Consider the following 21,557-nt stretch of genomic DNA (forward strand, 5'->3'; position numbering starts at 1 on the left):
GAACCAGTAAATGTAATACACTTGGATTTCCAAAAAACATTCGATAAAAGTACCACACAAAAGGCTACTGAAGAGTCTTTTGGATTGGGGGGTTGTATATTAGCATGAATAAAGTAACTGAAATAAGCAAGAGATTTGGGATAAGAGAGGCATTTCAGGATGGCAACTTCTAACGAATGGAGTGCCACAGTGATATGTGCTGGGACCACATTTATTTACAACATATTAATGACTTGGATGAGGGAAGTATTATTGTCAAGTTTCTGGATGGTACAAAATTAGCTGGGAAGGCAAGTGGTCAAGATGACAGTCTACAGAAGTATATAGACAGGCAGGAGCTGCTAATTATGTAAATGGAAAAAGATTGCAGAAAGCTGCAGCTCAGGGATTGGGGGTCCTCGTGTAAGATTAGCATGCAAGTTCAGGTAATAGGGAAGGCAAATGGAATGTTGGCCTTTATTTCAAAGGGAATGGAGTATAAAAATAGGGATGTCTTGCTAAAACTACACAAGACACTAGTTAGACCACACCTGGTATACTGCGAACAATTCTGGTTCCCTTATCAAAGGTGAGATGCATTGGAGACGATCCAGAGAAGGTTAACGAGGTTGATCCTAACTATGGAGGGATTTTCTAATGAGAGGTTGAAGTAGATTGGGCCTGTATTCATTAGAGTTTAGAAAAATGAGAGGCAATCTTATTGAGACATATAGGATTCTCGAGGGGGGTTTGACAGGGTAATGCTGAGAGGTTGTTTAACCTTGTGGGAGAGTCTTGAACTAGAGGGCATAATCTCCGAGTAACGATCACCTATTTAAGACAACAATGTGAAGGCATTTCTTCTCTGGGTGTAGTGAAGAGGGCTGGTGATGGGGTAAAGTGGGAAAGTTGAGGATTATCAGGTTAGTCAGTCCAAAGATGTGCAGGTTAGGTTGATTGGCCATGCTAAAATTGCCCCTTAGTGACCTGAGATGCGTAGGTTAGAGGGATTAGTGGGTAAAATATGTAGGGATGTGGGAATGGCCTGGGTGGGATTGTGGTCGGTGCAGACTCGATGGGCCGAATGGCCTCTTTCTGCACTGTAGGGTTTCTATGATTATTGAAATACAGAGCACTCATTGGGCCAAATAGCCTACTTCTGCTTTTATGCCTTGTGTTGTACTGTTCCGTTCTGGACATTAACAATATATTGGCCTTGGAGGGGATGTGACAAATTCCCCAGAATGATACAGGGGCAGAAAGGGTTAAATTATAAGCACGGGTTGCAGAAATTCGGCTTGTATTCTGGGTACAGAAGACTGATGTAACTGAGGTTTAGAAATGATTAAAGGATTGATAGGAGGTAATTATTTTCTGTATTGGGAGAGTCCACAACAAGGAGACATAACCTTAAGTTAGAACTAGACTGTTCAGGGAGCACAAAAAGTAGTGAAAATCTGGAACCTTCTGTGCAAAACGTTGTGGCCGGGGACACTCAATTGAAAAGCTTGCAAAACTGAGATTGATGACTTCCTGTTGGGGAAAGGAACCGAGACGCGTAAATGGACTAAAGTTATCCAGATAGGCCATTCATAGCGTCTGTTTCCCCCTGTGTTAGAGTAGCTAGATCCTAGGCCTTTCTCTGCTACTGGGGTAAAGTCTGGCTACCTGGACCGCTTTGAGCGGCGCACCAGTGGGTAACGCGCCTGCGCGGGGCTGCCCGGAATGTTTAGTGTGTTGCACCAGCAAGGCTGCGGAAGATGGCGCTGAACTCGGGCCCGGCTCCGGAGCCTGATCCCGACTGGAGTGCTGCCGTGCGTCCGCTCCTTGCCGCCTCCTACTCCACCTTCGAGCCGCGGGACATCTCTCAGCTCTTCAGCTCGGTCATTAATAGGTAAAGTGGGAGGCCGTGCACAGGCGCGGGGGGTGGGTGCAGGTTGCCCGACAGGGAGGGCCCGAGCAATGAGCCCCTGAGGCCTGGCCTCGCATCACAGATGCCGGAACGGCCTAGGCACACTGGCTGCGGACTCCGCTCCTGCTGCCAGAGGGATAACGGGCGGGAGCCAAGAAATAGGCGCAGAACCTCCGGCCTGGGCGAACAGCCGGGAACTTTCTCGCATCTGAAGCAAAGAGGGGGGGTGGGGCTGTGCTCTACACCGCACCCCTTCCCTTTTATTCAAGGTATGATTTGCATTTTTAAAGCGTCTACAATGTAGAAAAAAAATACCTGAGTCACTTCATCTACTTTTAAGTAGGCAGGAGTCTAGTATCAGGGAGGTGACAACACTAGATTTGAGAAATTGACTTTTCAGGAGGGTGTTGAAGGATGGAAGGGAGTTGAAAAGGTTTAGAGAAGCAATTCCAGAGCCTGGGACTGAGTTGAAGTCACAGCCTCAGTGGTTGGAGCCAAGGGAGGAAGATTTGCAAGAGGCTGGAGTCAGGAATGGAAAGTTTGCAAGTGGGCAACTTAGGAACAAGATTGGGCCGTTCACTCCCTCTAGCCTGTTCTGCTATTTAGTTAGATTGGATCTGTCCTATCAAATCCCAATCAGATTGCATGCAGGTCAATCTTCAAAACTAAAAACAATAGAAACTAAGTTTGTGTGACCTGTTCTCATGTCCTGGTCTTCTGCTAATTCTGCACTATTTCCCTTCTAAGATCATCACCTCCTTGAGGTTTGGTGCCTAAAACAACACAGTGTGCCAGATGGTGTCGGTAATAATGAAGCATAGATTCCTTTTTTTTGTATTCCAGTCCACTTGAGATGAAGGCCAACATTTTGGGAGCCTGATTGATTGATTATTATTTTGTACCTTTTGTGCTAGCTTTTGCTGATCTGTAGTCTAAATACCCAGGTCCTGTTGCTCCTCCACAGTTCCTGACCTTTCACCACTAGGTAAGTATTCTGAACTGTTCCAGGTGGAAAATGGAAAACCTCTTACTTGCCCACATTCAACTCCATTATCATTTTTCCTACTTAGTCAGTTCTGTCCCCTTGTATCTTCCTGTTTTCGTCTACATAATTTGCGTTTCCTCATCAGTCATTGATATGCAGTATATGATGAAATACTGAAACCGAGTAAAGATCGCTGGGGAATTCCAAAAGGTCACATCTGACAGTCAGTATATTCCTTTTACCCCCACTTGATGCATCCAATCTCCCAACCTACATTGCCAGATCACCCTGATTCCATAACACTAATTTTTATTATTTAGTCCATTGAAATCTTTTCGGATACAGGGTGGGCTGATTGGGCAAGGTATGAAATAGTTTAATGCGACTTCATTTAATTTCTTGTACACCCTATCACATTTTCATTATACATCCTTAATTTCATTACCACATTTTAGAGTTTCTCTCTATTTGGAGCAGCCCCATCACAATGTACACCAACAGTTATACTTTTGAAAATGTTGGGTTTCTGAGCTTTGATTGCTGGGGCTCCCTCCATGCTGGACTGCCTCATGATATCACTATGATAGCACCATTCAAAACGACAGCCCATCATATTCTGAGAGCCCTGAACATGGCAGACCATACTGTCAACTGAAGATCTTCCAGTATGGTTAAAATGTGCTTAAATAATGACTACTGTTCTTGCAGGATATTTTCCAATATAAAATGGATTAAAAAGTACCCCTAAACTGCCCTCCAGTTTAAAGTTTTGGGAGTATTTTTATCCGTGAATGGAACTGTGCTCCTTCTGGCAAACGAAGACAGCCCAAATGTGTACTGGTGACAGCTGTGATTGCATAATCCTGTTTGAAAAATAAGCTACTACTCCTCTGAATACATAAGAGATATAAATAGCGTGAAGCTGGATGGGAATGATGAAGCATTTCATCGTCTCTGCGTTTGCAATATAATAGGACTCAGGAATTCAGCTCAGTGACTTGCAGTTTAATCACTGTCTACAGATAGGGGACACATTAAAAAGCCCAGAGGTGGTGAGGATCCTCTGTTCAGATGGTGACAGTAAGCTTATCTAATTGAAAAACATTTTGTTCTGTGGTCTTCTGAGAGAGCCATTTTAGTGGGTGCGGCAACCGAGGGAAGTTATGCCACTTCATTTGCAATTGCTGTTTACAAGCTTGTTGTTGTGCACTCTGCCAAATACAAGTGTACAAGTGTGCCTCCCTCGGGCAGAACTTGATAACTGGTTAGTGCATGATGTTTTGCCAGGCCGTTGTGGTACAGTGAGACATGGAATAAGGGGATTAATTATCCTCACTGATCTGCAGGTTAATTTGAGGCTGCTTGTGGAACAGACTACCTGTTTTATAAATTCTCAGTGTAAAACAATTTTAAAGAATTCTGCATAGTGATGCTGATGTGGAGTCTGGCACTGACTTTCTTTATGCTATTGTTCAAATAAAGTTGGCACAGTAAACAGCACTTCTGCCTCTGTGTCAGAAGGCCTTGCCAAGAGACCTGTCACACAATACAGGCACACATACTGAAGCACTCGGGGAAACTTACACTGCTGGAAGTTCCTTTTTCCAGATGAAACATTAAACCAAGGCCTTGTCTGCCGCCTTGGGTGGATGTAAAATATCCAATGGCACTATTTAATGAAATATAGGGGTGTCCTCCCCAGTTCGATATTCCTTAACCAACATTGCAAAAACTACATTTTCTGGTCATATTTCTCATTGTTACTTGTGGGAGCTTGCGGCATGCTAATTGGTTCCCAAATTTCCTACATTACAACAGTACCTACTTTGGAGGTGCCTGATTGGTTCGAAAGCGCTTTGAAACGTGCTAAAAATCGCTGTTAAGATATCAGTTTCTTACCAGTACATCCAGCAAGGCAGAATTGGACATAGGCATCGTCCTGCTTTTTTGAAATTCGTTCTTGAAATGCCTATGTCTTTGGCAAGGCCAGTATTTATTGCCTTTGTGCAGGTGATGGTGAACTGCCTTCAAGTGCTAAACACTGCAGTTTAAACTTTCTGTCTTGGAACCAGGACATCCTCTTGGTCTTTAGTTAACATTGAATGCGTTCTTTGTGACACAGTTCAAAAGTGCAAACCTTTACAGGAGTCTGCCATACTTGATCAACTCTGGACACAATTCTTTATGATGAGGCAGACAAGCCTTAAGAATCTTAGACTGCAGTGTTTGTTAGAGCACCACCAAGGATTCAGACAGAAGCCCCATCTCAAAATGCAGATGTACAAGATCAGTATAGACCAACTGAAACTGCTGACTACCAGAGATGTGGCTGCAGTTACTCTGAATTTAAGCTGTGGAGGCTTGGGTTCAGTTGAAATTCGAAGAATTAAGATTGCTAGATTTTTGTTGGCTAAGCGTATCAAGATATGGGGTAGTGGCTGGTGTATTAAGTTGAAATACATTTCAGTCATGGCCTAGTTTGAATAGAGGAGCAGGCCTGAGGGCCTAAATGGCCTCTTCTGTTAGCAACATGCACTCATTTTAGCAGAAAATGCTACACCATACAGATGTGTACCTCAGTTTTTTTCTGCCACCTCTTTAGCCCTTGGGTACTAAGTTTATGATATGCCCAAGAATTTAAAACATTCAGGCAGGAAAAAAATGAATGATAAAGGCACGCCTGCCGAGACAGCTACAGTTAAAATGGCGACCAGCTCCCCCACACTTTTGACAACTGAAACTTTGAGTGAAGTTCTTATCACTGAGCTTGTCAAATCCTGATGAAGTTTGCCTCTGGAGCTGAAAAATTCATTGGAAGCGTTGCTGTGTCCTCTTTGGTCTTCCCTTGACACCATTCGTTCAGCCGTCGATCCTCACGCCAACACCCTTACTGACACTGAAGCGGCCATCTCGGACCACGGTGACAGGATCTGTACGTTGGAGTCCTAGCTGACTGTTGTGATTAAGGAGAGCGTGTCGTTGCGAGCCAAAGTCCCCAACAAGCCATTGTAGTACAGTTCCATCGCCACAAAGAGAAGGAACTCATTCTCAGATGGGCACCATGATGTCACTTAGTAAGGCCATGTAATCAGGATTTACTGTGGCTGACAATGCAGACCTGGCAAGGAGACGAGTAGCATTTAACAACATCAAATCTATGCTGGACAAGAAAGGAGTAAGTATTGGATTGATTCACCTTGCCTATCTCCAAATCACATTTAACAGAGAAGATCAATTCTTGACGGGCTTACTATTTGATGCCTCAGTGATTTGATGGGAGTAGCAACTGGAAATTAAGCTCTTTCGATAATACTCATTGTTGGTTATATTCAGGGTCACTGTTGGGGTTTTTGAGCTTAACTTTTGCTAATACAAAGATTCACGACTGCAGTATCCTGGTGAAAGACATTTCTTAATTGGCTAACATACGCTGGGTGAGGAGGGCTGGGCAACCCAACACTTCTCTGAAGTTACATCACTTTGGCAATATAATTATACAATTTCCAAAAGTCATTTTACATAGCCACTGGCTCATCCCAGTCGGAAATGAACCAACCATCATTGGTACCAGTCAATCATCATTAGTAAATGTCAGGAACCTTAGCCAATTATAGTTATCCTCTGACCGCATGGAATAGTGGTTACAAGTGATTTTTGACTGCCTTTCCCATGGCTACTTGTTAAGGTTCCAGACCATCTTATTTGGTTGAAGGCTTTGTCTATTCACTAAGCTGCCTGAGTTTGCTAACTTCGTCCTTGGCTTAAAATTTATTCATGAATTTTCTATTCATGAGGACTGTCTAAAGTCCATGTCGATAAGAGGTATGCTTCTGTGAGTGTATTGTTATAAAGAAAGTGGTTCACTTTACTGGACTATTTTCCCATGATGCCTTAGAACTCTGTGCCAATAGACAAGCTGTAACACTTTTCAGAAATACATGTTTAAATTCTTTAACTGTGGTTGTGTGTGTTTCTATGCAGACATGTAAAATATACGTAAAAGACTGTCTGTGATTCTTATCCTAAGTTAATCCACTCTGTTTTAATAGTCTTTATTAGTGCCTTAGTCCCAGGATATTTTGAATCTCTCTAACAGTCACTAAGTGTGGACCCACAAACCAGTCTCTTGTCTCGGTCCGTACTCTGGCTATGGGGAATGACAGTCGGGTTATTTTTTCGCAACAATTTAATGCTGCATGCCCCCGTTTCTGCATGGTGATCTTGGTTGATTCTTTCAATAATGGTTAAAATATTTGGCTACTCTGATTCAAGACGAAATATTAGACACAGCTGAGTTTAATTGCTGAGCTTGCCAAGAGGTTGATAAGTTTTGGGTGTTGTTTGGGGTATCATGTATTTGAATGCCTGTACTAGCCACTTAATAAGCTCAATGTTAAGGGCATGTTCACTCATTCAAATGCATTTGAGCTCTAACTACCATGTGATTATAATGAGCAACTTTTCATTGGTGTGTTACATAATATAGTTTATCTGCCGGGGCGTGTCCACAAACAAGGTTGTTTAGCCAATGGATGATGTGCAAAATTGAACGCCCGCTGCTCATCTTGGTTATCAAGCTTAGGACTTGATTTATGTTTTATTTCGTTATAGGTTTATTACCACGTTGTTTGGTTTTTGTTCTAGTAGTTTGGAAGAGTGCCGGTTGTTTTGGGGGTATGTTGATAGTAACGAAAAATCTTTTCGTATTTGGTCATTTTCATTATGTAATGGATCCTCTTGGTTTTGTTTTCTTCCCCATTCAAGTTACTGACCCATTTTTAAAGTCATCCCACATGCATGATTAAAGCAGGCGATCAAGGTGGTATGGGACTCTCAATCAGATAGTTACATGGAATGTTAGGGGATTGAATGGCCCAGTAAAATGTTCTAAAGTGCCCTCAAGATCCTTAGCACTGATGTTGCTTTTCCTCAGGAGACTGAGGTTCGTGTTAAGGATCATACCAGATTGCGCAAAGCATGGATTGGCCAGGTGTTTCATTCTAACAACAGCAAAGCTGGGGGGATGGCAATTCTAATCAACAAAAAAATCCAGCTCTCCCCCTTAAACATAATCTCAGACACTGGAGGTCACTATACAATAGTTAGTGGCACATTTTTCCAAATCCTGGTAGTTCTGGTGAATGTCTACACCCTTAGTTGGGACGATACAACCTTTATTACATCGCTTCTATCCACCCGTCCCAACCTAGACACCCACCATCTTATTTTCGGAGGGGATCTAAATTGAGCCTTGGATCTAAGGCTGGACTGTTCATGTTCAAAGACTTTTGCCCCTTCTGGTGTATCCAAGGCTCTGTCCACCTTTATGACTTAATTGCGTTGTTTAGACCCTTGGCGTTTTCTCCACCTGGTCGCAAAAGGACTTCTACTTCTCTCGTGTACACCATGAATACTCAATGTTAGACTCTCAATATTCCATTGCATTCACTCCTGAGTTATATGTGGACAGGCTAAAGCTTCAGTCTCAATTCTATCTGCTTCCCATAAGTAGAGTTGATTATATGTTGCTACAGTCAAGGGGGACTTTTTATGAATACGGGGACAGAGCTGGTTGCTTTCAGGCCCACCAACTCAGGCGCCAGTCTGCTTCTCAGTTTATCTCCCAAGGCTACGACTTCTCACATAATCTTACTACTGAACTCAATATTAATTTGGCTTTAACCTCTTCCTGTCGGATAGTATAACAATGGCTGACATTCTAAATAATTTGAACATTCCATCTGTGGATGTGGACGTGAATAGAAACCTGGACAATCCTTTGCATCTGGAGGAGCTAATAAACTGCATGAAGTTAATGCAAAGTGACAAGGCCCTAGGCCTTGCTGGCTTTCCGATCGACTTTTGAAAAATGTTTGCTGCTCTACTTGCTCCGTTGCTACTAGATATGTTCAATGACTCATTGGGTGGGATTTTATGGCCTCACTTGAGCGAGACTGGAAATTCCCACCCGGGGTCAATGGACATTTCCCTTATCCGCCCCTCGCCAGCTCTGATTCCATGGCGGGCGAACCTTGTCTTCCTGGTATAATATTGGAAGATCAAGCTGGTTTTGTAATGAGGTGCCAGCTGTTTTCAAATGTACATCATCTTCTCATCATTATACTTTCCTCAACTTCTTTGGCTAATCCTTTGATCGGGTTGAATGAGAATATCTGTTTACAATTTTGGGTAAATTTGGTTTTGGTTCAAAATTTATTTCGGGCATTCATCTTCTCTGTACCTCCTCTACGATGATGGTGTCGAGACTAGCGCGTGATTTGGATTAAAGTGAGGGAGAGTTGCGCAGCGTCAGCCTGATTCTCTCTTCCCAATTCCCATTTGGGTCCAGTGGCAAGACCAGAGTCGAGACGGCTGGAGATGGGACTAGGCGCAGTGGGTAACCAGGACACTTACTGTCTTGTCCTGCTCTTCGCGTTCCACGGCGCTTGCAGAGACCGCCTTCTTGACCGTTAGACCTTCCATTGGTCTCGTCCGCTCAATCGCCGGAGTCTGTCTTATGCTGGGATAGACATCTCCCAATCTCACCGAGGGTTGAGACCCATCGGCTACTCTCACCTGGTCTAGCCGGCTTGTCGAAGCCGTTGCCCGGGGTGTGGCCGCTGTCGCATGCAAACAGCTATGGGGAACGACTGGGAACGCTTCAGGGATGCTGTCCATTCATCTGCACTGAAGATGCTCGGGCCCTTTATCCGCAAGCAGCATGACTGGTTCGATGAGAACGATGAGGTACAGGCTCTACTTGTTGAAAAGCACCATCTTCATCGTGCCTGTCAGAACGACCCATCATCAGCTGCCAAGAAAAATGCCTTTACCAGTGCTCGCAGGACAGTCCAGAATAAATGCAGGATGCCTGGCTGTGCGCCAAGGCAGATGAAATACAGGAATACGCTGACATAAACGACTTGAAACGGTTCCATGAGGCCCTCAACACTCTCTACAGACCTCAATCTCTTGGGAGTTCCCCCCTCCTGAGTACAGATGGTACAACTCTCATTACAGAGAGGGCTCAGATCTTGCAGAGATGGGCTGAACATTTTGAAGCCGTCCTCAACCGACCGTCATCTATTAACGATGAGGCGATAGACAGGATTCCCCAGGTCGATATCAACAGCGCCATGAATGATCCACTGGTAGTAGCCGAAGTCACGAAAGCTGTTAGCCAGCTATCTAGTGGCAAAGCCCCAGGGGCAGACACCATACCCACAGAGATCTACAAAGCTGCTGGTCCTGTACTTATCGAGAAGCTCACTGAGTTGTTCCAGTCCTTCTGGAAGCAAGGATCCATTCCTCAGGAACTTGAAGATGCTTCCATCGTACACCTCCAGAAGAGGAAGGGCAATCGGCAAGTATGCGACAACCATCAAGGAATCTCGCTGCTTTCCATCGCAGGAAAAACCCTCGCAAGAGTCCTGCTAAATCTGGTCACTCATCTGGAGCTGGGCCTGCTTCCAGAGTCACGGTGTGGCTTCCGCAAAGGTCACGGGACTATTGACATGATTTTTGCCGCGTGCCAACTTCAGGAGAAGTGTCAGGAGCAGAATCGCAAGCTCTACACAATCTTTGTTGACCTCGCGAAAGCCTTCGACACTGTCAGCCGACAAGGCCTGTGGAGATCATGTCAAAGTTCGGCTGCCCCCCCAAATTCATTCAGATGGTACGCCAGCTCCATGATGGCATGATGGCCAGAGTACTGGACGGTGGAGAATCCTCTGAGGCATTCCCAGTCACCAATGGCGTCAAACAGGGCTGTGTGCTCGCACCCACACTGTTCAGCATGATGTTTACTGCCATGCTGAATGATGCCTTCCAGAACAGTGTTGCTGGAATCAGCCTTAAGTACAGAGTGGATGGGAAGCTCTTCAACCTGAGGAGACTTCAAGCTATTACCAAAGTGAAGGAGACTGTTCTGAGAGACTTCCTCTTTGCCGATGACTGCGCCCTGGATACTGGCTCAGATGTGGAGATGCCGGCGTTGGACTGGGGTAAGCACAGTAAGAAGTCTCACAACACCAGGTTAAAGTCCAACAGGTTTATTTGGTAGCAAATACCATAAGCTTTCGGAGCAGAGCTCCTTCGTCAGATGGAGTGGATATCTGTTCTCAAACAGTACACAGACACAGAAATCAAATTACAGAATACTGATTAGAATGCAAATCTCTACAGCCAGCCAGGTCTTAAATGTACAGACAATGTGGGTGGAGGGAGCATTCAACACAGGTTAAAGAGATGTGTATTGTCTCCAGACAGAACAGCTTGTGGAATTCTGCAAGTCCAGGAGGTAAGCTGTGGGGGTTACTGATAATGTGACATAAATCCAACAAGCTGTGGGGGTTACTGATAATGTGACATAAATCCAACATCCCGGTTTAGGCCGTCCTCATGTGTGCGGAACTTGGCTATCAGTTTCTGCTCAGCGACTCTGCGCTGTTGTGTGTCGTAAAGGCCGCCTTGGAGAACGCTTACCTGAAGATCCAAGGCTGAATGTCCGTGACTGCTGAAGTTACCTCCTGGACTTGCAGAATTCCACAAGCTGTTCTGTCTGGAGACAACTTCTGTAATTTGATTTCTGTGTCTGTGTACTGTTTGAGAACAGATATCCACTCCATCTGACGAAGGAGCTCTGCTCCGAAAGCTTATGGTATTTGCTACCAAATAAACCTGTTGGACTTTAACCTGGTGTTGTGAGACTTCTTACTGTACTGGCTCAGAGCCAGAGATGCAAGTCGGTATGGACAAATTGTGACAACTTTGGACTCACCATCAACATTAAAAAGACCGAAGTCATGCACCAGCCTGCTCCTCATGCACCGTACACAGAACCCAAAATCACAATCAAAGGGCAGAAACTACAGGCAGTGGACCAGTTCACTTATCTTGGCAGCATCCTCTCCCGAGCAGTGACTATTGATACAGAAGTTAACTGCAGAATAGCAAAGGCAAGTTCTGCTTTCGGTAGACTGCGTTCCACTGTATGGGAACGTCGAGGAATCAGCCCAGCAACAAAACTGAAGGTCTACAGCACCGTGGTACTAACTACCCTCCTGTATGCCTGTGAAACGTGGACTGTGTATCGAAGGCATGCAAGACAGCTCAATCATTTCCACATGACTTGACTTGTCTTCGCAGAATATTACGCATCAGATGGTAAGACAAAGTACCAAACACTGAAGTTCTCTCTAGAGCAAGTCTACCATCAGTCCACACACTGCTGATGAGAGCACAGACCCGGTGAGCAGATCATGTCATCCGTATGCCGGACGAGCGCATTCCCAAGCAGCTCCTTTTTGGTGGACTCTCTGCTGGAAGATGCTCGCATGGAGGGCAGAAGAAACGTTACAAAGATACAGTCGAAGCCTCCCTGAAGTCGCTTGACGTAGACACGACCACCTGGGAAACTCTGGCACAAAACCGTCCTGCCTGGCGCTGCCTCATCCACAAGGGCTGTCAAGCTTATGAAGCAAGGTGCAATGCTGAAGTACAACTTAAGCGCGAGCTGCGCAAGTACAGAGCCACCAGCGCAACAACTACAGCGCCTACACAAGTTTGCCCAATATGTGCCAGGACATTCTGTGCCTGAATTGGCCTGATCAGTCATCTTCGGACACACTGCATCCAGCCTCATAATGACTAATGGTGTCAAGGTCCTCATCGATGACGATGGATGAACAACAACAACCTCCTCTACAGCAAGTGTGCACACTAACTCTCTACACTTCCCTTTGTCCAGGGGAACTCACCAAGGGTGCCCGTTGGCTCCTCTTTTCTTTGCCCTGGCGATAGCCTTAAAGTGGTCAACACTGTTAAAACGTATCCACCGAGCCTGTGTGGAGCACTGTGTGTCCTTAGTTGTTGACGACGACCTATTATCTATTACCAACTGTGTCGCCTGTATTGAGGACATAATGAATAGTCTTAACTCCCTTGGCTTACTGCCTGGCTAATTGAATATCAGCAAAAATTAGTGTTTTCCAGTCAACCCTATTGCTGAACAAATGCCTCAGAAACTTTGTCGCTTCATATATCAGTGTTGGTATGCATTACTTAAGGTGTGAACAACAGTCTTTAGCGACTCCAGCAAAGTTCAATCTCTAAAAATGAACATTCTGCCCAGGTTCTTGGTTTATTTAAACCAAGATCATTTTGTCACAGTAAATAAGCTGATTTATCTCGGAAGGCAGGACTCTTAGAGCTTGTAGAACAATGCTTCAGAGGAGGAGAGGAGTTGGTAGACTGGCTCTACCTAACCTGAGCCTGTAGAATGATGCTTCAGAGGAGGAGAGGAGTTGGTGGGCTAGCTCTACCTAACTTAGGTACTATTATTGGGCAGTCAATACGCAGAAGATTTTAATATGGTGTCACGATCCACGTATAAATTGGTGCCTTATAAAAGCGCAGTCCTGCTCTTCCTGCGTCAGTTTGTGTCCAACTATCCTTCTCTTCCTCAAAATACACATCAAGCCCTGTTGTGATTTCTACTTTAAAAATATGGAAACAATTTCAGTAACATTTTAAAGTTTTCATTCTTTTGTTACTGTGCCCTATTTACAAGAACCACTTTTGCCTTTCAAGCTTGACTCGGTGTTTGCCTTGTGGAAGGCAAGGAGGCCTGAACGCTTTGCCAATCTGTTTGGAGACAGGGATTTTACCAGTTTTAACAAGCTTGCAAACAAATTTAATTTGCCCCAATCTAGTCTTTATTGTTGTCTTCAAACCCATAATTTTGTTTACTTTCACTGTTCGTCACGGCACAGTGGTTAGCACCGTTGCCTCACAGTGCCAGGAACCCGGGTTCGATTCCCAGCTTGGGTCACTGTTTGTGTGGAGTTTGCACGTTCTCCCTGTGTCTGCATGGGTTTCCTCCGGGTGCTCCTGTTTCCTCCCACAGTCCGAAAGATGTGCTGGTTAGGTTCATTGGCCATGCTAAATTCTCCCTTACCCGAACAGGCGCCAGAGTGTGGCAACTGGGGGATTTTCACAGTAACTTCATTGCAGTGTTAATGTAAGCCTACTTGTGACACGAATAAAATAAATAAGCATCATCCTTTCCGCAAATATCTCCAAACACATTATTGTAAGGGATGTTATCATTGCCTCAAAGCTGTGGATGTTTTGTTTTAAGATTGTATGATCTCGTGCTATCCTCTGGACCCTCTCCTTTCCACAAGATAAAAATGACTGGGAAGGAGAGCTTGGGCTTAACTTTGCGGATGACGGGGGGGAGGAGGCCCTTTTAAGTGTCAATCCCACATCCTCCTGTGCTCGGCTAAGCTTAATTCAGTTTAAAGCTTTGCATTAGAATTCACTTTATCAGGGCCAGAATTGGTACTTTTTTTTTCTAACACAAGTAACAAATGTGACAGGTACTTGTTTGCTCCTGCAGAGCATACCCACATGTTCTGGTCGTGCCCAAAGTGGCTGGTTTTTTTTGTTGTCCTCCTTTGATTCGCTCTCCAAAGCTCTAAATATTGACTTACAACCTTGTCTTTTGATAGCCATATTTGGGGTTTCAACTGAACTGGCTAGTTTCACTAAGATTAAGTCATTGCATTTGCCTATATGTAGCCCGCAGGTGCATTCTGTTGAACTGTAGGTCCCCCCCTAAGCCTATCACTGCTCTATCTGATGAGAAGACTTTAATGTCTTCTTTGTATTTGGAAAAGATGAAGTATACAATAAGAGGATCCACTGAGAAATGTTTTGTAGATGGTACCTTTTTGTTTCTTTCTTTAAACAATTAATTACTGTTGACTCTCAATTTGTGAACCTTTTTTTCTCTTGCATAGTTTTTGTTTGTTGGTTTGATTACTGAGGGGGTGGGGGGGCTCTTTCATTATATTGTACTTTGTTCCTATCTCTTTGTGAAAATCAATAAAAAGAATTTAAAAAAAACACTGCCTCCAGTTTCATTTTGATGTGATTACTACACGTGTGCCAGGAGCTGCATTATACCTACACATACTCAGTCATTTATTTAAACACCCATCGATTTGCTCACTGCCCCTCCTGCCCCCTTTCTCCCTTCTATTCATTGCTCATTCCTCCTTGCTTCACTCCACCTCCCTCCCCTGAGCCCTAGATATGAGCGAGGGTTCTGGAAGAGGGAGCAGTAAGAGGTCAGAGGGGCAGCGAGTAGGAAGAAGGGAATGGCGAGTGGGAGGGAATAAGGGGGTTGGAGAAAGCGAGATGGGGTGAACAGGAGGGAGCAAGAAGGGTTGCGAGTGGGTGGCAAGAAGCGGTGAGCCAAAAGTGAGTAGTTAATAGAGCCAATAGGTTTTTAAATTAAAGTGACGGGTCAGGAATGTAACCCATCCCTATTACAAACTTTCTTATGGGAAAGTGATTTTTATTCAACACGTTTTCTTTTAGCATAGTTAACTTTTAGGAACACATCATGAGTGTGAACCAGGAATTGCTGAAGAAGTTTCTTTCCCATTCATTGTAACATCAGCTGAGGCTGGAGAATGAACTCTCAACTTTCTGGTTAAAAGCCTGAGACTTTACTGATGGAGTAATTGGTGTCCAAGAATGAACCTTCTCCCAAGTATCAGTGAAGTGATGGAAAGAGTCATTGATAGTGCCATCAAGTAATACCTGGTCACACTCCCTAATAGCAATCGTGTACTACTGGTCATTTTGGGTTCTGCCAGATTCGCTTGTCTCAGACTTCATGATAGCCTTGATCCCGACGTGGATGCGAGAACTGAATGTCAAGATGAGTATCTATTCTTGACGTTAAGACAGCGTTTGACCAAGGATAGTGTCAGAGAGCCCTAACAAAACTGGTCAATGATTTTATACCTGACACGAAGGAATATGGTTAAGGTGTTGGAGGCCGTTTAGCACAACCGAGGATATCACTGCAGGAGTTCTTCAAGGAAGCATCCGTAGCCTGGCCATCTTCAACTGCTTTATCAATGAAATTCTCTGAGCTCTGGAGTGTGCTTTTTCACTGCCAATTCCACAGTACTCATCTCCATTCACAACTCTTCAGACAATGGAGCTGTCCATGCTAGGCTATGGCAGGATCGGATAATGTTCAAGGTTGGGTGGCAGTTGTGAGATAAATCATTCTTAGCAGTGTAGATAAACCATTCTTAGCAGTGTAGAGGATCAGAAGGACCTTGGGGTCCGGGTCCATAGGACTCTTAAATCGGCCTCGCAGGTGGAGGATGCGGTCAAGAAGGCGTACGGCGTACTAGCCTTCATTAATCGAGGGATTGAGTTTAGGAGTCGGGAGATAATGCTGCAGCTTTATAGGACCCTGGTTAGACCCCACTTGGAGTACTGCGCGCAGTTCTGGTCACCTCATTACAGGAAAGATGTTGAAGCCATTGAAAGGGTGCAGAGGAGATTTACAAGGATGTTGCCTGGATTGGGGGGCATGCCTTATGAGGATAGGTTGAGGGAGCTTGGTCTCTTCTCCCTGGAGAGACGAAGGATGAGAGGTGACCTGATAGAGGTTTACAAGATGTTGAGAGGTCTGGATAGGGTAGACTCTCAGAGGCTTTTTCCAAGGGCTGAAATGGTTGCTACGAGAGGACACAGGTTTAAGGTGCTGGGGGGTAGGTACAGAGGAGATGTCAGGGGTAAGTTTTTCACTCAGAGGGTGGTGGGTGAGTGGAATCGGCTGACGTCGGTGGTGGTGGAGGCAAACTCGTTGGGGTCTTTTAAGAGACTTCTGGATGAGTACATGGGATTTAATGGGATTGAGGGCTATAGATAGGCCTAGAGGTAGGGATATGATCAGCGCAACTTGTGGGCCGAAGGGCCTGTTTGTGCTGTGGCTTTCTATGTTCTATGTTCTATAATCATTTTGAACAAAAGAAAACTCGACCGTCTCCCCATAAGTTTCAATGACTCTATCTTCATTAAATTCTTCAAAATCAGTATTTTAAGGTTCACCATAGACCAGAACTGGTAACCGGGCCATCCACACCAACGGTATGGCTACAAGAGCAGGACAGAGGCTGGTACACGGCTTCTGACCCACAAATCCTCTCCATGAATTGCAAGACTCAGTCAGGAGTGTGATGGAACATTCACTGCTTGTGTGAATGGTTAAGGTTTGAACAACACTCAAGAAACTTGACGCTATCTAAACAGACATTTGTCTGATTGGATTCAATATCTACCCCCAGCTGGCTGCATTATCCAAAATTGACATAATTCAACTTCACTCATTTTGAAAGCACCGCATTTCCTGTGATCTCTTCCACCAAGACAGACAAGGACTGCAATGTTAGGACAAATCTGTTACCTCCCAATTTTGCTTTTGACTCATAGGTCAAGCAGACTTATTCGTTCAGACTTGGCATTGTCTTATTCCTGGGTCAGATCCAAGACTTCCTTTTCTATTACTATTCTCGGAAGAACATTACCACTTGGACTACTAACGGTTCAGAAAAGCAATTCAACATCTTGGCAATTTGGTACAGGCAAAGAATGGTCAGTGTCATCCACTTTCTGCGCCCAAGTTGGGGGTGGCACGGTGGCACAATTAGCACTGCTGCCTCAGAGTCAGGGACCCGGGAGTCAGTTCCCATCTTGGGTCACTATGTGTGGAGTCTGCACGTTCTCCTCGTGTCTGCGTGGATTTCCTCTAGGTGCTTCGGTTTCCTCCCACTGTCCGAAAGACGTGCTGATTAGGTCATTGGCCATGCTAAATTCTCCCTCAGTGTACCTGAACAGGCGCCGGAGTGTGGCAACTAGGGGGTTTTCACAGTAACTTCATTGCAGTGTTAATGTAAGTATACTTGTGACACAAATAAATAAACTTTAAAACAAATCAAAAAGCTACAAAGCTGCTGCAACGTACAAGCAGAGTTTATAATTTTTTGACCCCACTGGGGTACAACTTGATGCTAAATTTGTAGTGGATGATAGTTTGAAAGAATATTTAAAATGTTGAAATGAGTGTACTGAAGTGATCCGTCCTGTTTCTTTCTCTGGGTGTAGTTAGGTTGTATTTGTGTTAGTTTTAAAGTTTCTAACTTATTTGCTTTTTATTTCAGTGAGAAGCAGATTCTGCATCATGACAAACAATATGAACCCTTCTACTCCTCGTTTGTGGCTCTGTCTGCACATTATATTTCAACAGTCTGTGCACAGAGTAAGTGTTTTTGAACAAATATTCTTTTGTTTGTTGATGCTTTCTAAATGTATATCACAAAGAATAGCAATGCTCATTAGTGTGAAGAGTCTTGAATCCTTTTACTTTGTGTTCAGAAAAAGTTCCCAAACCAAGGTGGAGTTGGGGGTGGAACTGTGACTCCAGTACATGGAAATGAGATAAGGATACAACACAAGTTGGCATTTGACCAATCTGGGTTAATCCCTTTAGCACAATAGCACCTCTTGCAGTGTTTAGTTGTATTTTGAATAATCCAAATGTTTTAGGATGTATTCCTATGCTTTGTGGGCTGTTACAGGATCATGGAATGTTACAACACATGAGGTATATGGCCCATCATACCTGTGTCAGCCCTTTGAAGGGGTCATCCAATTAGCCCCATTCAAACATTTTGTTCGCAGAAGTGTGTCTGAAGTTTTCCAGGTTAATACAGACTAGCTATGTTTGTTCAATTCTTAATTCCTAAAATATTTAAGGTTTTGGAAGTCTTAACTGTACCTGATGCTAATCTTTCTTTCTTTTCCGACATTTCTAGTTCCTAGGAACCAGTTGCTGTCTGTCACAGCTGCATGTAAAGTCCTGATTGAATTCTCGTTGATGCGTCTTGAGAATCCAGATGAAGCATGTGCTGTTTCCCAGGTAACAATTTCATAACTCCATTACAAATCTCTGAATTCCCTTGCGTAAATTATTGTTGGCGGCCCTTAATTAAGCCAAGTCTTGCTGAGCGTTAAGTTCATTGTAACATGGGTTCGATAAGCTTACCTATTTCAGAATGGCTCATTTATAGTTAATTTATCCCTCCCATCCTCCTTGAGCGGAAATGCAATATTGACAACCCTCCAATTCTCCAGCAGAAATTCCATATCCAAGGATGTTTGAAAAATTACCTTTCATTCCTTTCCCACACCAGCCGCTGAAACTCTCATTTGTGCCATTGTCACCTCTCGTCTCCTCTCTGGTTGCCCAAGCTCCAGTCCATGTAAATTCAAACTTGTTCAGAATTTTGACTGCATCCTATCATTCATTGTCTCACTTGCATATTTCCTCATTCTTGCCAATTTACATTAGATATCTGCCCATCACTACATAGATTTAGAATCCTTTCTTTTTAAAAATATTTTTTTTTTGAAGATTTTTCATTTTTTACAAATAAAAATCTCTCAAAGATTGGTACAGTACAGCAAGATCATTTCAAACAATCACTTGTAGGAAGAGACGGGGAAAAAAAACATCGCAGTTGTTTTGGATTATTCATTGTATCCAGCACCTCCCATCATGCAAGTAATGAAAGGATATACCGCAGTATGGGAGGGATAACAGGATGCAGCCACAATTGGCTCAATGGTCACAACCAAGCTCACAGGATAATAGTGACAGAGTTACAGAACCTATGGAAAACCTTGTAGGAATATAATAGACAATGTGGAGCTTAGAACTTTTAAGATACCTTACAGAATGTATCCGATTTAGGTTGAAGTAAACAAGTCAAAGTTTCCATTGGTATACGTTCCAGAATGCTTTTATGTCAATTCTGAATTGAAGGGGACTTATCTCTAATCCATGAGCAAATGTTAGGATATTATACAGTCTTTTCCCAAGCGAATCATCAATCTTTTTTGTCTGGGCGACTCAAAATCAGATGCAAGGGATCAATCTTTGACTGTGTCAAAGCCCTCTCTTTAAGAACAGCTTCAACATCAAGTCATATGGAGGAAGGTTTCTATCTACCCTATTCTCTTAATTGTATATGTTTCTATAAGTTTCCCCCTATACTGTGTACAGTTTTGGTCTCCTTACTTGAGAAAGGATATACTGGCACTGGAGGGGGTGCGGAGGAGATTCACTAGGTTGATTCTGGAGTTGAGAGGTTGGCTTATGAGGAGAGACTGAGTAGACTGCGACTATACTCATTTGAAACCATAGAAACCATAGAAACCCTACAGTGCAGAAGGAGGCCATTCGGCCCATCGAGTCTGCACCGACCACAATCCCACCCAGGCCCTACCCCCACGTATTTACCCGCTAATCCCTCTAACCTACGCAGCCCAGGACACTAAGGGGCAATTTAACATGGCCAATCAACCTAACCCGCACATCTTTGGACTGTGGGAGGAAACCGGAGCACCCGGAGGAAACCCACGCAGACACGAGGAGAATGTGCAAACTCCACACAGACAGTGACCCGAGCCAGGAATCGAACCCGGGACCCTGGAGCTGTGAAGCAGCAGTGCTAACCACTGTGCTACCGTGCCGCCCTTAATTTAGAATAGATAAGATAGAGACTGTGACCCCTGGTTCTGGACTCACTGGTCATCGGGAACATCCTTCCTGCGTCTACCATGTCTAGTCCTGTTAGAATATTCTATGAGATTCCCCCTCATTTTTCTGAACTCCAGCGAATATAACCCTAACAAACTCGATCTTTCCTCGTCTGTCAGTCCCACCATCCCAGAAATCAGCCTGGTATACCTTCGCTGCACTTCCTCCATAGCAAGAATATCCTTCCTCAGATACGTAGACCAAAACTGCGCGCAGTATTCCATGTGTGGTCTCACCAAGGCCCTGTATAATCTCAGCAAAACATCCCTGCTCCTGTACTTGAACGATGAAATATGGTACCCAGGAAGTTACAGTGCTTGAGCATTCCAGCAGAAATCAATGGGTTCAGGAAAGGGAACTTGAAAAGTAACAAAAGATGGGTGTCCTTGTGCATGAATCACAAAAAGATCGTTTGCAGGTACAGCAGGTAATTAAGAAGGCACATGGAATTTTGTCCTTCATTGCTAGAGGGATGAAGTTTAAAAACAGGGAGGTTATGTTGCAGCTGCATAAGGTGCTGGTGAGGACACACCTGGAGTACTATGTATAATTTTCGGGCAGCATAGTCGGTGCAGGCTTGGAGGGCTGAAGGGTCTGTTCCTGTGCTGTAATTTTCTTTGTTCTTTGTACTTGAGAGGATATACTGGCACTGGAGGGGGTGCAGAGGAGATTCACTGGGTTGATTCCAGAGTTGAGAGGGTTGGCTTATGAAGAGATACTGAGTAGACTGGGACTATATTCATTTGAATTTAGAAGACTGAGGGGGGATCTTATAGAAATGTATAAAATTAGGAAGGATATAGATAAGAAAGAAACAGGGAGGTTGTTTCCACTGGCGGGTGAAACCAGAACTAGGGGGTATAGACTCAAAATAAGGGGGAGCAGATTTAGGACTGAGTTGAGGAGGAACTTCTTCACACAAAGGGTTGTGAATCTGTGGAATTCCCTGCCCAGTGAAACAGTTGAGGCTACCTCATTGAATGTTTTTAAGGCAAAGATAGATTTTGAACGGTAAAGGAATTAAGGGTTATGGTGAGCAGGTGGGTAAGTGGAGCTGAGTCCATGAAAAGTTCAGTCATGATCTTTATTGAATGGCGGAGCAGGCTCGAGGGGCCAAATGGCCTACTCCTGCTCCTAGTTCTTATGTTCTTATTTTAAATAAATCCAACCAGAACCATGAGAGGCTTTGTCGGAATAGAAAGATTTTT

General features: G+C 44.1%; 1 protein-coding gene across 9 annotated transcripts in view; it reads left to right on the forward strand.

Moving 5' to 3' along the window:
- The first annotated feature begins 1,718 nt into the window (after positions 1-1,718).
- Positions 1,719-21,557, forward strand: part of ubr4 (ubiquitin protein ligase E3 component n-recognin 4) — a 174,588-nt gene continuing 154,749 nt past the window's right edge. For all 9 annotated transcript variants that reach the window (XM_078238861.1, XM_078238862.1, XM_078238865.1 and 6 more), the window contains exons 1-3: positions 1,719-1,873; positions 17,909-18,006; positions 18,563-18,666. In XM_078238861.1, the coding sequence (XP_078094987.1) occupies positions 1,740-1,873; positions 17,909-18,006; positions 18,563-18,666 (336 nt within the window). In that variant the 5' untranslated portion in view covers positions 1,719-1,739. The remainder of the gene's footprint in view (positions 1,874-17,908; positions 18,007-18,562; positions 18,667-21,557) is intronic.

This window comes from Mustelus asterias, chromosome 22 (genome assembly GCF_964213995.1).
Source record: "Mustelus asterias chromosome 22, sMusAst1.hap1.1, whole genome shotgun sequence".
NCBI classification, from domain to species: Eukaryota; Metazoa; Chordata; class Chondrichthyes; order Carcharhiniformes; family Triakidae; genus Mustelus; species Mustelus asterias.